This window comes from Leiobunum rupestre, chromosome 3 (genome assembly GCF_980474605.1).
Source record: "Leiobunum rupestre chromosome 3, qqLeiRupe1.1.hap1, whole genome shotgun sequence".
NCBI lineage: Eukaryota > Metazoa > Arthropoda > Arachnida > Opiliones > Sclerosomatidae > Leiobunum > Leiobunum rupestre.
Window position 1 is genome coordinate 57,395,979 of NC_143386.1, and position 14,080 is coordinate 57,410,058.

Below are 14,080 nucleotides of genomic sequence, written 5' to 3' on the forward strand. Positions count from 1 at the left end.
CAGAATTTTCTGATATTAAATAATTTGGAGGCCCCTTAAGACGACTTTTGGAGGCCCCTACCAATATTTCAAGTAGGCTCAGGCCTACCCCGGCCTGTTGCTGGCGCCGCTACTGGGGAAAGACCGTCCATTTTTACATTAGAAAATATTCCAACCAGAGTTGGAGTTACGACCTTTTTAAACTAAGCTAACGAAATTTTATAATCGATTCACGCATTTTTTATTAGCCAATTCAACTACCCTTTCCTAAAAGGCACGTGCCGATATATACCCTTGAACCGTTGAAGTATTTCAGATCAATATATTTAAGATCTTTTGGATAATCCCTTCCTATAAATGCCAACACATACTTTTCAACTATTAAATCAAAGACCTTATGAATAGATCTTAAAAGAAATTGATTTGAAAAAATTCAACGGTTATATTGTGTAAATTGGCGCGTGCTTGCTCGGAAGGGATAATCTTATTGGCTAAGACAAATGCGGATAAATATTGCTAAGCCCACGTGATTCTATTTTATTATCAGAATAAATAATTACACGTGCGACGAAAAAATGGGCGATATCATCGAGATTCACGCGTTTTTAATTTAAAAACCCTTCCTTTTGACGGTTTTTATTTTGGAGCGAATAATTTCTTTTAGCGTCTATTCAATCCACAGGCTGTAAAATATATTTTTCGTCGAAACGTTCAGCGACTTAATAGGTTCGCCTATTTTTAATGTCAGATTTTATTGCTCCCAAGAAACCAATTTTTACTGATAATAGTCGATTGGTTCCATTATATTGTTTCAAACGGCTAAATTTTAAAATATTATTTAAATGAATAAACTGTTTGTAAATTTTCATAACTTAAAATAAAAATTAAATAAAAATTCTGTTTAATTATATATGTATGCAACGAAAACTAGAAAGGTAGCTTATTAGCGGACGTTATTAGCGTAAGGTATGGTATATAATTACAGTTATTAGAGGCTATAAATAATAAATAGTTCATATTTGCATTTTATTAGAATTTTACATCGTTTTGTGTTTAGCAGTCGCTAAATCAAAGGCGCTACCTCGGAAGAGTTTGATCCCGCAGCGCCATCTATACTCATTTCGGTCGCCTACACGGAGAGAGAGATTTGGTGCTGTCCACAAATGTGGGGTGGCGGAGTGGTGAGCACTTTCTCCTCGCAGCAAGAGGAGCCGGTTTCGATCCCAGCTTGTGACACCTGGTGAAAGCTCCGTCCACGTTCAAGGAGGTTTCCCCTTACCATAGAAACTTGTTGAGGTTAGATGTAATAGATAGTGTAAGCTAGGAGCAACAAACACAAGGAGAGCGCAGCTAGCCTTTAAACACGCTAACGAAGGGTTGTGTACGAATTTCATTGGACGAGCGTCACGAGCCTTTACGCTGAACGTTTTACGGGCGGGGGGGGGGGGGAGGCAATTTCCAAATTTTCCCCTTCCGACGGCAGCAGGCGCTAAAGCGTCTAGCCAATGAAAAACGTACACAAGAAAATCCATGACTTTTGACGGGTTGCCTTCTCCTTGTGTGGGGTGTTGTGTTTGTTGCTCCTAGGTGTAAGGAGCTGTTGGCTCGCGTGGCTTGATGGGCTTGCCACCACCCTTTTACGCAATTTAACCAGACCACTTGTATTAAGGGCTTTAAAAATTAGATAGATGACTTTGGCCTAAGTTGCTGGATTCTCTGTTTAAATGAATACATTTTTGGTGGTTGTAGTCTAACTTAGAAAAAGGCGAGTTTTATCAAAGGAACGTTTTTAATAACAACTACGCGCTAATTCGAAACGGAGGTACAAATAAACTATCAGAAGGTCTTTTGATATTGAAAACTACGCAACATGAATTCTCGACTCAATGCACCTTTTTATAAACATCAACATTCAGTGGCGTACGGACATTTGAGTTGGAGACGGTAGGAAGGGCAAAGCAAAACCCCTTGTGGTTCAGAAGGCATGGTAGATTTTTTTAAACAAGGGTCAAGATTTCGAATTTATTGTTGGGTTGAATGTGGTAAATTAATTTCTTTAAAAACATATTTATTTAAAACTAAAGACGTTGCGTGGAAAATCATACGTTTCTCGTCTGGAGTTAGCTAAGCTTTTACTACATTTCTAGGTCGAATCTATTTTTATCCGACCAAAAAATAAGTTCGTGATCGGGCTTTCATTTCGGTTTAATTACTTTTTGAATTCCTCTCAAGAATTCTTTGACGTAGTTCACGATTCTTTCAAGTACATACCCGCTACGTAGATTACGGTAGTAGTTTCTCTACGAAACCACTAACGAAATAATTTAGCTAATAAATAATAAATTCAAGGCACGGTTAGATAAAGCGAATTATGAGAAAAAATTTAAAATCTTAAGACCACATCGAAATTTTCTCAAATATTTAGGACAACATCGATATTTTTCAAAATATTTCAGACAACATTGAAATGTTACCAAATGTTTAAAACAACATCGATATTTTACCAAATGTTTAAAACAACATCGAAATTTTACCGAGGGGTTCAAGACAACATCGAAATCTTCTCAAATGTTTACGACAACATCGTAATTTCCATAAATGTTTAAAACAACATCGAAATTTTCCCAAAGGGTTCAAGACAGCATCGATATTTTTAAAAACGTTTAAAACCACATTGATTTTTTTTTATTTTTATGACAAAATATTTTTTTTTTCTAAAACGTTTTAGACAACAATGAAACTTTATTAACAAAATAAATTGAAAATAAAAACAATAGTATATACAAAAATGATAATATAAATTTCATAAAATTTTTTCAAGAAACTAATTCCAAATTATTCGGTACAAATAGCGATACTATAAATGCTAGAAATGAAGCTTCGATTTAAATTCAAAATTCAATTGGATTCGCTATCATTACAAGAACACTTACCCGCGAATGTGAATCCTCCTACAACGAAAAATGTTCCCATCCAACTTATTTTATTCAAAATGACTTGAATAACAATCGCCCCTAAAATTGACGAGAAAGCCTAGAAAATGTTAAAATTAACGCTTAGTGCGAACGGGAATACATTATCTCTGGTAGGCGTTGAAATTAAAATTATTGTCCAAATTCCACAATGCTTCTGTTGGTTGGAAATTCACGATAAAGTAGAATAGGCAGAACTTATTAAACGCACGGAATTATATAAGTAAATTTGTCCGATTCACAAACTATTAATTTAATTAGGGTGCCTTTGGAGGTTCAATTTTAATTTTATTTATGGTAGATGGTGCCAAAGTAAACTTTCCGCTGGAAATGGAACAAGTACTCACTGATGAACAACTTCTAACACAGTATAACACTATTTACTAGAGTTGTTCTATTTAAAAACCAAGTCTTCACTCAGGAAAAATTGGGCAAGCATTTTACTTTCCAGACAGTTGGCGCCATCTATTAAGAATTTGGGTACTCAAAAATGTACCTTATATGGCGTTAGCCCTTGTGAAAGATACTTCTCAGTCGCGAAATGTATATCAACCTATACCCCGGGTTTATTCGGTTAATCCATTTGAAAATTTCCCGTCTACACTACCCTGCCGAACACCCTACTTCTCGCAGTGGCGTAGCTAAGGTCTCCGGGGCCCCCCCACCAAACCCTTTTAGGGGCCCCACATAATTAGTGGCGTTTATAAGGGGGCGAGTGGAGACCCCCTCTATTATAGGAGTCCTTTGAAGCCGGAGGTCACCCCGCATTGCTGGGTCTGCGGGGGCCCTATTTACGCCACTGCCTACTGGTGATGAATGACCTTTATCAGGTATTTCGGTAAGGGGATCACGTCCTACCTTCATCACGCTTCGTGTAATAGCAATTTGAAGTTGAACCTACCGGTGCCGTAAAAACCACCCCGAAGTTGGTTCCAGAGTGTTTTCCACCGAAGCACTGACTAGTTGCAGTGGCCGTAATGGTGAAAATCCCGGAGAAAAAGAAGAACGTAGCCAGCACCCAAATGACGAATGTGACTTTGACCCCGTAGGGCACCACCACGAAGCTACACATCAGCGCAGTCAAGGTCAGCGACAGTATCACAGCGACTAACTGAATGTCCAAAGTAGTTATCCATCTATAAGCGTTTAACAATAAGTGATCATTACCTTGTAGGAAGTCTTATCTTGGACTTGACCCCATATTATCCTTCCAAGGCAATTGCATACACTAGCCAATGAACCCACAATCGACAAAAATTTGTCGTCGTTAATAAATAGCTGACCGTAGGTCTAAAGAAAAAATTCAATAGTTAGAGTGGCACTTGGTATAGCTGAAAGCGGGATCTTTTAATAGAGAGGTCAGCGCACTGTCGTTATTATACTCATCTCGATCGTCAGTTTCTGGACCATGAAAAATCTCTAGCTAATATGTTTTGCGCCATCTATATGGGTACCTCAAACCACATATAATAAATTAGTTTATGGTACTAACAGAATTAATTTTAAAATAATAAAACCACTGTTACACAATAAAAACGTTTTATTTAAAAACAACGCGACAGCTGTTTCGGAACGGCTCACACGTTCCATCGTCAGGCGTATAGTGTAAATACAACAAACATCGTTATCGCGGCGACAGACAGAGTAAATACAAAAATATTGTCTACACAAAACAAGTACTTGCTACATCTCGGGAAATTTTCAAAAAATAGACATATACGGTATAATTAGGTGGTGTAGTGGGCCCTCCTCCCGATTAATAATTTAATTTTTAATTTTAAGTTTAATGATTTCTATTGACCCTTATATTAAGTTTTTGCCTATTGTTGTGGTGTTTAATTAATCGTCGTGTATTAGGATTGTGTGTCTAGGATTGTTTTGGGTATGTTCAGGTAGAGCGGATTTAAGTATTCTATTATGCCGGAGGTCCGCTTCACGTTCTTTTATCCTAACTGACATATTCCGTCGGGTTTGGCCTATGTAGGCCATGCCGCAATTGCACCTAATTTCGTAAATGCCTGGTTTTTCCTGAAAAGGAATTTTGTCTTTACGGGGTTTCATGAACTGGCTGATTTTTTTATACGGTGTAAAGATAGGGGTGAAACCGTTATTGCTAAAGATATTTCCAATTTTTTCGCTGAGCTCATTATATGTAGTCTCCCAAGTAAATTCTGTAACTAGCTTGGTATCGTTTAGCGTTTCCAACTTGTTTTTAGTTTTCCTTATGAGTCTGTTAATAAACATAAGGTCAAAGCCCCTATCCATCGCTACTTTTCGAATAAAATTAAGCTCATCGTTGAGGTATATATCATTGCTACATATTTGAAAGGCGCGTTCTACATACGTGTAGAATGCTGTTTCCTTTTGCGAATGTGAGTGAGCCGATTGGCTATGAGGCGGGGCCACTATGGAGAAGGGTTTCCTGTATACGGTAGTCTCTATAGTTCTTAGTTCGTGGCTGATCATGACGTCCAAAAAGGGGATTTTAGATTTCTACTCAATTTCGCACGTGAATTTTATCTTCGGGTTCAACCCATTAATATAGGCTAGGAAAATTTCCAAGTTTTCCTTACCATGTTCCCATTTGGCTAAGATGTCGTCAACGTAACGTTTCCACAGGCGGATCTCGAAGGGGCTGTTGTTTAGAATTTTGCATTCTGAATCGTTCATGAAGACTACGACGAAGGAGTGAGCAAAAAAACCCTAGAAGATAAGGTGTACAGTAAAATAAAGAAGGACCCCACCGCTATTTTTCACAAAACAGTGAAAGAGACAGTCCACAATTGTAGTATGCTTATGAACGAAGAAATGCAAAAGCTTATTCCAACTCATTTTGTGGCACCCAGATTTTACCTTTCACCTAAGGTACATAAAGAAACCCTGAAGTTCCGACCAATTGTCCCCAACCTCAACACGTCAGCGGAACTCATAGGGAAATACATTGTGAATCGTTTTGGGTGCATGACGTCACATCACAAATACATGATTAAAAACTCCAAAGACCTCCTTGGATAGTATAAGGGACTTGAAAATGGAAGAAAATGACATTTTTGTATCTTTGGATGTGGAATCCCTGTTCACGTCCGTACCAGTCAAGGAAGCGATAATGGTTTTTGAATACAGGCTACGCGAGGAAAAGACCAGCGAAATCGAAATTATAGATATAATCTCTCTAACAAAAATCGCGTCGAGTGACTCCTTTTTCGCAGTGAATGGTTCTTTCTACGCCCAGACGGACTCGCAATGGGCTCTAGCTTATCGCCGTTTCTGTGCGTACTTTTCATGAACGATTTAGAATGCAAAATTCTAAACAACAGCCCCTTCGAGATCCGCCTGTGGAAACGTTACGTTGACGACATCTTAGCCAAATGGGAACATGGTAAGGAAAACTTGGAAATTTTCCTAGCCTATATTAATGGGTTGAACCCGAAGATAAAATTCACGTGCGAAATTGAGTAGAAATCTAAAATCCCCTTTTTGGACGTCATGATCAGCCACGAACTAAGAACTATAGAGACTACCGTATACAGGAAACCCTTCTCCATAGTGGCCCCGCCTCATAGCCAATCGGCTCACTCACATTCGCAAAAGGAAACAGCATTCTACACGTATGTAGAACGCGCCTTTCAAATATGTAGCAATGATATATACCTCAACGATGAGCTTAATTTTATTCGAAAAGTAGCGATGGATAGGGGCTTTGACCTTATGTTTATTAACAGACTCATAAGGAAAACTAAAAACAAGTTGGAAACGCTAAACGATACCAAGCTAGTTACAGCATTTACTTGGGAGAAAAAACTAATTGTCCTACCATATAATTAGCTCAGCCAAAAAATTGGAAATATCTTTAGCAATAACGGCTTCACCCCTATCTTTACACCGTATAAAAAAATCAGCCAGTTCATGAAACCCCGTAAAGACAAAATTCCTTTTCAGGAAAAACCAGGCATTTACGAAATTAGGTGCAATTGCGGCATGGCCTACATAGGCCAAACCCGACGGAATATGTCAGTTAGGATAAAAGAACGTGAAGCGGACCTCCGGCATAATAGAATATTTAAATCCGCTCTAGCTGAACATACCCAAAACAATCCTAGACACACAATCGTAATACACGACGATTAATTAAACACCACAACAATAGGCAAAAACTTAATATAAGGGAATCAATAGAAATCATTAAACTTAAAATTAAAAATTAAATTATTAATCGGGAGGAGGGCCCACTACACCACCTAATTATACCGTATATGTCTAGTTTTTGAAAATTTCCCGAGATGTAGCAAGTACTTGTTTTGTGTAGACAATATTTTTGTATTTACTCTGTCTGTCGCCGCGATAACGATGTTTGTTGTATTTACACTATACGCCTGACGACGGAACGCGTGAGCCGTTCCGAAACAGCTGTCGCGTTGTTTTTAAATATAACGTTTTTATTGTGTAACAGTGGTTTTATTATTTTAAACTTAGTACTATGCACAAGTTAGCTCGTCTAATATTTTAACTAACAGAATTATTTTGTCTTCTTAGCCATTTGTAATGAAACCTTAATATTTAAACAGAAGTAATGTAATACATTGAAATGTTAAGGTTCAATAGATGGCAGAGTTATTCAGTCTACCATCATTTGTCTGCTGAAAAATCCTGTAAGTTCCACTAGCGGTTGTTAGATGGCGCGACGAGACTGTGTTATTTTACCAACTATGAATTCTTTGTTTGTGTTGCACTGCGTGATATGACCGAGATATTCTGAACTCTCCATAATCGTGATGATATCTAACGCTTTCTTACCTTATAGTAGGTATTTATAAATTGTATACACTGACTGATGAGGGCGAATACCAGCCAAAGAAGGTAGAACTCTTTCTTCCGGAACATTTGGCCAGGTCCCATTTCCTTCACTTGCAACGAGTAGCACGATTTACTGGTCAGGGCGCTCACTTTGCCCTCTTCGCTACTGTACAGTTTACCATTGGTGGCGGGACCTTCGGCGTGTTTAAGGAGATCCGAATCCATCTACGTACAAAAACCTTTTAAGCCCCGCTTTAATATTATGACGTTTTCTAAAGATCCAAAAATTGCTGCTACATTCTCTGTTCATCCGAATAAATTGTGGATAGAATTACTGTTGAGCAGGAAACTCACTTTGACTTCCTTGGAGTTGTCACTGGGACTAAACAGCAAAAGAATCCCAATCATTTGAAGTGCCCCGTACGTCGCCCCCAAGACGTAAAAGACTGAAGGAACTTTGTTCAATATATCTGATTCGTGAAAATAACTAAAAACGCGAATTATTTTAGTCGAATTCCCGCGCAATTTCAATTGAAAGCTGTTGATACATACCCATCGTCCTCGGTACCTTGGTTACGGGGATTCAGGTAAGCGGTCTGCACTAGGTTGAAGACCAAACCACCCAGACCATACCCGGCTAGAACTAAACCATTCGCGAGCCCTTTATGTCGGGGAAACCACTATAGGAGCGACAGGGTATTTGATTATAATGATAAATACATTTAGTCAAGTACGTACCCTCATAGCAACAGCCAAAGGTGGAATGTACGCGATGCCCAAGCCGATGCACGCTATGAGGCCATAAAAAAATGCGAAGACGATGAAACCGAAGCGAATCAGCCAACCAGAAGCCGCGATCGCCCCACTGCAATCATTAAGACCAGATGTAAGTGTTTTGTAAAAGCTGCACTGCTATGTTAAGGTTAACGGTAATAGTGAGTGTAAGGAGCTGTTGGCTCGAGTGGCATGAAGGGCTTGCCACAACCTGATATAAGACAATAAAGGCTGGTTTTCACTTGGGCAAAAACGCCACAGCAGTGAACGTCGACGCAAAAATCCCCGTTAGGCCTAATACAAATTTTACGCGTCGAAGCTCGCCGTCGTGCCATTTTGGTCCTAGTGAAACCAACCTTTAAAGTCGCTGGTCCGTTGAGCATTAGCCTGATTTGGGTATATTTGTTCGAATTTCATTCGTCCGAACGGTGGTACAAATGTCCGAATGCCGGAAAACAGGATCGTATGTCCGAAAACGTATTTCATTTGCCTAAAAAATTTATCACAACTTTTGTTGGTGATTTAGTCGTTCAATTTATGTTAACTTTACTGGCGAATTTCATTTGTTCGAATAATCGTTTGTCAGTTTTTTCGAACATTAGGAATTGTTTTTTTTTAAACATTGTTAATATAAGAAAATAGTAACATTAACGTGAATCTAACCTAACCTAACCTAACCTAACCTAACCTAACCTGAAATATCTACAACATTCAACGCAATTCCCACTTACTATATCGGCCAAAAAAAATCCGGACCAAAAAAAATCAATAAGAAACTCTAATTTAGCGACAGAAATCGGACAAGTGATGCTACCGATTCGGACGAATGAAACAAACAAGTTGTTCAATTCGAACAATTGAAACATTTGTTATTTCGGCGGTCTGGACGATTGAAATTCGAACAAATGTACCTGCCCCATTAGCCTAGCTGATTATTATTATTATTAGGCTTCAAACATGAACCTTCGCTGATTTATTGAAATACGTTTCAGAGGAAAAGGTTGTGAGGGGCGAAATCCTACGTATAGTGAGTTTCTAACGATATTAAGTAGATAAAACATGGTTTATAAATAAGCACAAATATCCCTACGCAGTGTAAGTTTTAAAATTTATTATATACCCATAGGCGAAGTAATAGTATCAGTGGCGTAGCCAGAGATTCGACAAGGGGGGCCGAAGTATGTGAATGTTAAGAGGGTGTCGAGAAGGGGGTGGAAATTTAGTACGGTCAAAGGTAGACCCAAGGGGGGGGGGGGTTGGACACGGAACCCCCCCCCCCATTGTCTACGCCACTGAATAGTATTGCAGTGTGCGCATCCGCGGGAAATTTAAGCCCTTTGATATCCACGTTGAACCGCCGAAGGTACGTGTTTCATTTTAGCATATCTAACATAATTACTCCGCGTAACCACGGGCGAACTAATGAAGGACACTTCTCGGGGAGCCTTCTACAACACAACCGGCAAGTATGATTCGTGTTTCGTGGCCTTTTTTCTTGCCGTATTAAAGGAGGAAGGAATGTCACGTGTACAAGCTCGTTTTCAGCGACAAGTCACGCGAGCTTTGCGTCACTAACGAACGTGTGGAATTCAAAAATGCTGAAAAACGGAGGCAGGTGGAAATTCCCGCGTCATGTGACATTGTATTTTCCCCTGAGATCGGAGCCAACGTGACCTGGTGATAAAATCATGATCGAGCCCCATCTGCGCTGCTACGGAACGCTAGCGTTAAGTGAAAAGCAGCCCGTGAAATGTCCTTCGGTAATTCGTTCATGAGGTAACATATTTCCATTCACAAAATTTTAATAAATCCATGTTTCACGCGGAACAACAATAAATGGACGCAAAAACGGAAAATTCTTATACTTTTTGCGCTATTGAGAAGGTAACCATGGGAACGAAATAGCGTGATAGTGAGCCACTAGCTAAACTATATATCGTTTAAGTTATAAATGAGCCAATATTTCCGCGCGGTTTCAAAATTCGCTTCACTAACTTCCGTTCCACCTCAGTAAAGTCGATGACGCATTTTTCGTCACCGAGTTGGTTGATTTTATAAAATTAAAGTGGTCCTGCCAAACTTTGCACGAGCGATTTGCACGATCGCTAGAAAAAGCTTTATTCCTCAGGACTGTAGCGCGCGCTCGTAGACTTGTAAAAGTAAGAGACCGTGACGTAAAAGCAACAATTAAAACAAGAAAGCCTCGTTACTTCATAAAAAAAACTTTTGGCATAATTTACATACAACACGGTTTCATTAAAGGAAATACTTTTATGGCATACTTATCAGTGATTATGTTACATATTATTTTATTGAGAATTTTATACCTTTCTCGTAACTTCTGGGAAGAACCGCATATGCAAATCGGAATGAAAAAAATTGGATTATTTTGAAAACCTACCAGAATATGCATCCTCCAATGAAACAGGTGAAACGACTACCTATTTTCTTCTCCAGCATTCCACCGACGAACATGAGAGAGCCTTGTCCCAAGTAAGACAGAGCGTTGATCCAGATGGACAGGGAGTAGGATACGTCGTAACCGGCTCGGTTTCGCAAGTAGGACATGATGTAAGGCGTCATGTTTCCGATCGTGAAAAAGGTCCCCAGGGTCAAATGGATCAGAAAGCCTCCGAAGATGGCCGATGCTCCTTTCAAGTGCATGACCCAGCCAGCAGATTCACCACCGATAATAGTTATATGAGACCCGAACACGTTAGGTTTAATACTTTCAACCACCTTCGACTTGCTAGGTGACTCTGGATAGTTCTAAGGAAAAGGTATAAAACGTTTGTTACGATATATCTTTCGAATGGGGTCATCTTCCCGGGTTCCGAGCTTTCATTTCCCCACCCAAAGTCTCGGGTCATCTTCCCCAAAGAACGTTAATTATTGGGACAAGACCATAGAGGACTTTGGTAGGTTGTAACACCGTGGTGTAGTCGCGCCAGGGCGTCGCCCCGGTGCTTTTTTCAAAGGCAGGGCCCCGCCCCGCCTTGGTTTTTCCATTTTGCCAGGGCGCGCCTTGCTTCTGATTCGTAAATCATTTTTCTCGAATAAAGGATGTGTGAATTTATAATAAATTTTGTTATCTTGGTACGGCCAGCTTCGATCACGCTAAAAATCAAAGTTGGACGTACATTTATAGCGGCCGGTACAGCCAACTTCGATCACGCTAAAAATCGAAGTTGGACGTACATTTATAGCGGCTGGTACAGCCAACTTCGATCACGCTAAAAATCGAAGTTGGACGTACATGTATAGCGGCCGGTACAGCCAACTTCGATTACGTGCGAAATCGAAGTTGGCCGTAGCCAGGTAGCGCCCCGTTTCTTTTTATTTAGGACTACACCACTGGTAACACGGGAACTCGAGACGGTGACATTTGCAAGGGGTGGCTGAACCACGAGATGAAGGCGACCTTTTGGGGCTGGATCACGGGAACCTAGAAAATTAGAACCTCCATTCAAATGAGTCACAAAAGATTTCAACTTGAAGTTTATGAACGAAGCGCGTATGTTTTAAACTGACATGACGTGCAGGTGCCTGGATTTAAACTAATGGTCTGCTAACAGGTAAACAAAATTGAAACATGCAACTTCGCAGGCTACCGTTGGTATTAGAAAAGTCGGGCAAAGCAATAGTTCTATTTTTTTTCCTAAAATAGTTCATCCATAAAATAGGGTTTATGAATAAATAAATATCATTAATTATCAACAAAAATCGAAGTAGTACCGGTGGTAATTGTTAAGTCGCGATGCGGTGTACACATCCGCTTTGGAGGGGGAGACTGCCTCGAGCCGGCGAACAGTGCCGTACCATCAGTGTTATAACAAAGGGGGTGGGTCCACCCCGAGCGGCACTTTTCTTCGAATATATTATTGTATTTGAGTTGCTGCAAAAGCTCTAGTTACGCCACTGCGTACTTTTTAATTGGTCAACCTAGAACGTGAAGGTATTTCATCATCAGGACGCTTTGGAATTGTTACAGCCTTGAGGGATACTGCACTCGTAAAAGATATACTTCAGACTCAAACTGGCGACGTTTTAGTACCGTCGCGTCCCCAACCACTGGCTTTAAAACCAGATTTGGTTAGGCTTCTTGGAATTTCAACAGCCACCAAACCTTATCACTCCGTCTCTACCTACCTTTAAATTGGTGATAATTCCAACGTTGTTTTTTGATAGTTCCAAAACATCACAGGTAGACAATGATACGACGTCAGATGAAATAGTCGATCGCCGCGCGAGTACATTGACATCTGTCAAAGAGCTCTTACTTCGAATCTCATCTTTTTCATCTTCAAGGTCTATTTCGTTCTCGTACGCTGACGACAAACCTTTATTTTTGGATACCACTAGATCAGCAGGTTTTACCTGTGAAACAAAAAACGATAAATTTAACCGGATTTGATCGAAAAATTAACTTCGCGTAACGAGCAATCTCCGAGTTGATTTTATTTTCGTTAGGGAACGTTTCACGTATTTGCCCTATGTACATCGAATTTCCGATATTCGCTAGTAAACCTTCATTTACCAGATTCGCGCGCCGCACAACCGTTTTAAGTTCGCCGAGAGTTCGCCGAGATAAGGGTACCGGCGGTTTTTACACCTACACGAAAAAATATGCTTCGGATTTTAAGCGGGTAATTCTTCGGAAGCGAAAAAAACCGGTACTTTCCTCAAACTTTTATTACTTTCATTACAATTAAAATGGCAGCTATTTGATAGGGTTTCACAATTCTCAGTTTGGCGCGATTGGGAAACGGGTATAAGAACAACTTAAAAAATTCGAACGCTAAAAGTTACTACAATTTACTAATAATATAAAATCAAGATAAGCATGGATTTAACGTAAAAATTTATTTTTTTATCTGATATATTACGTAATAATAGTTATATAAAGCGGTCAAAAGATATCGTGAATTGATGATAATTAAACAATAGAAACATCATTGAGTCATCAATAAAAAAATACTACAAACAATATAAGCGAAAAATACACTTACGGCGTTCATTTTGAGTTATGTACAGCGCAGTCTCACGAGGAGTTCGCGTAGGCCCTATAATATTGCCAAAAAAAATATTTATAAATATATTTTTTATAATGACATTCGAGCCACAGACGAGTATCGTTAGAAAACGTAAAGGAGTAACTACAAAAAAAAATACATTCGGTTTTTCAACTGACAATCATGAATCTGGGGATTATCTTATCTGGACACTTTTCAATTCGAGTAGGTATCCTCGACCTTCGTTTCAACTAGTTCATTACGTTTTACTTGCCATACACACGTCACGCGCTCTTATATTTCACGCTACTCACACAAACACTCGGGTCAGATAGGACATTTCTGTCCCCTCGTCTTTAAGACAAGACCAATGGATAATACTAACGGACAGTAACAGGGCAGCAGTGGCGGAGGTATCACAACCACTATGGTAAATGGTAGTGCATTCTTTGCCTCCTAGACGCCGGCCAAACCGCCGGAAAAAGTTCATAATTAATAATCAAGTTTCATTATTTATTTTATTTTATTTTATTTTAAATTAATACGAGA

General features: G+C 39.4%; 1 protein-coding gene across 1 annotated transcript; it reads right to left on the reverse strand.

The window, feature by feature from the left end:
• Positions 1-2,708: 2,708 nt before the first annotated feature.
• LOC149953049 (apicoplast pyruvate carrier 1-like) lies at positions 2,709-13,631 on the reverse strand. The gene is made up of 11 exons (XM_090170230.1): positions 13,529-13,631; positions 12,669-12,896; positions 10,921-11,288; positions 8,484-8,610; positions 8,298-8,425; positions 8,100-8,232; positions 7,746-7,970; positions 4,119-4,241; positions 3,853-4,062; positions 2,913-3,012; positions 2,709-2,845 (listed from the first exon to the last, which is right to left on the reverse strand). Exons 1-11 carry the CDS (start codon positions 13,535-13,537, stop codon positions 2,796-2,798), a joined length of 1,701 nt encoding a protein of 566 aa, XP_090026356.1. The 5' UTR covers positions 13,538-13,631; the 3' UTR covers positions 2,709-2,795.
• Positions 13,632-14,080: the final 449 nt, after the last annotated feature.

What these genes read in the sequence shown, in the direction of transcription:
- LOC149953049 (XM_090170230.1), bottom strand. An exon ending in TTATAAATACCTACTATAAG is followed by an intron (nt 4,242 to 7,745) that starts GTAAGAAAGCGT and finishes TTTTTTCTTTAG; the next exon opens with ACCTACGGTCAGCTATTTAT. An exon ending in AGGAGGATTCACATTCGCGG is followed by an intron (nt 2,846 to 2,912) that starts GTAAGTGTTCTT and finishes CTTCATTTCTAG; the next exon opens with CATTTATAGTATCGCTATTT.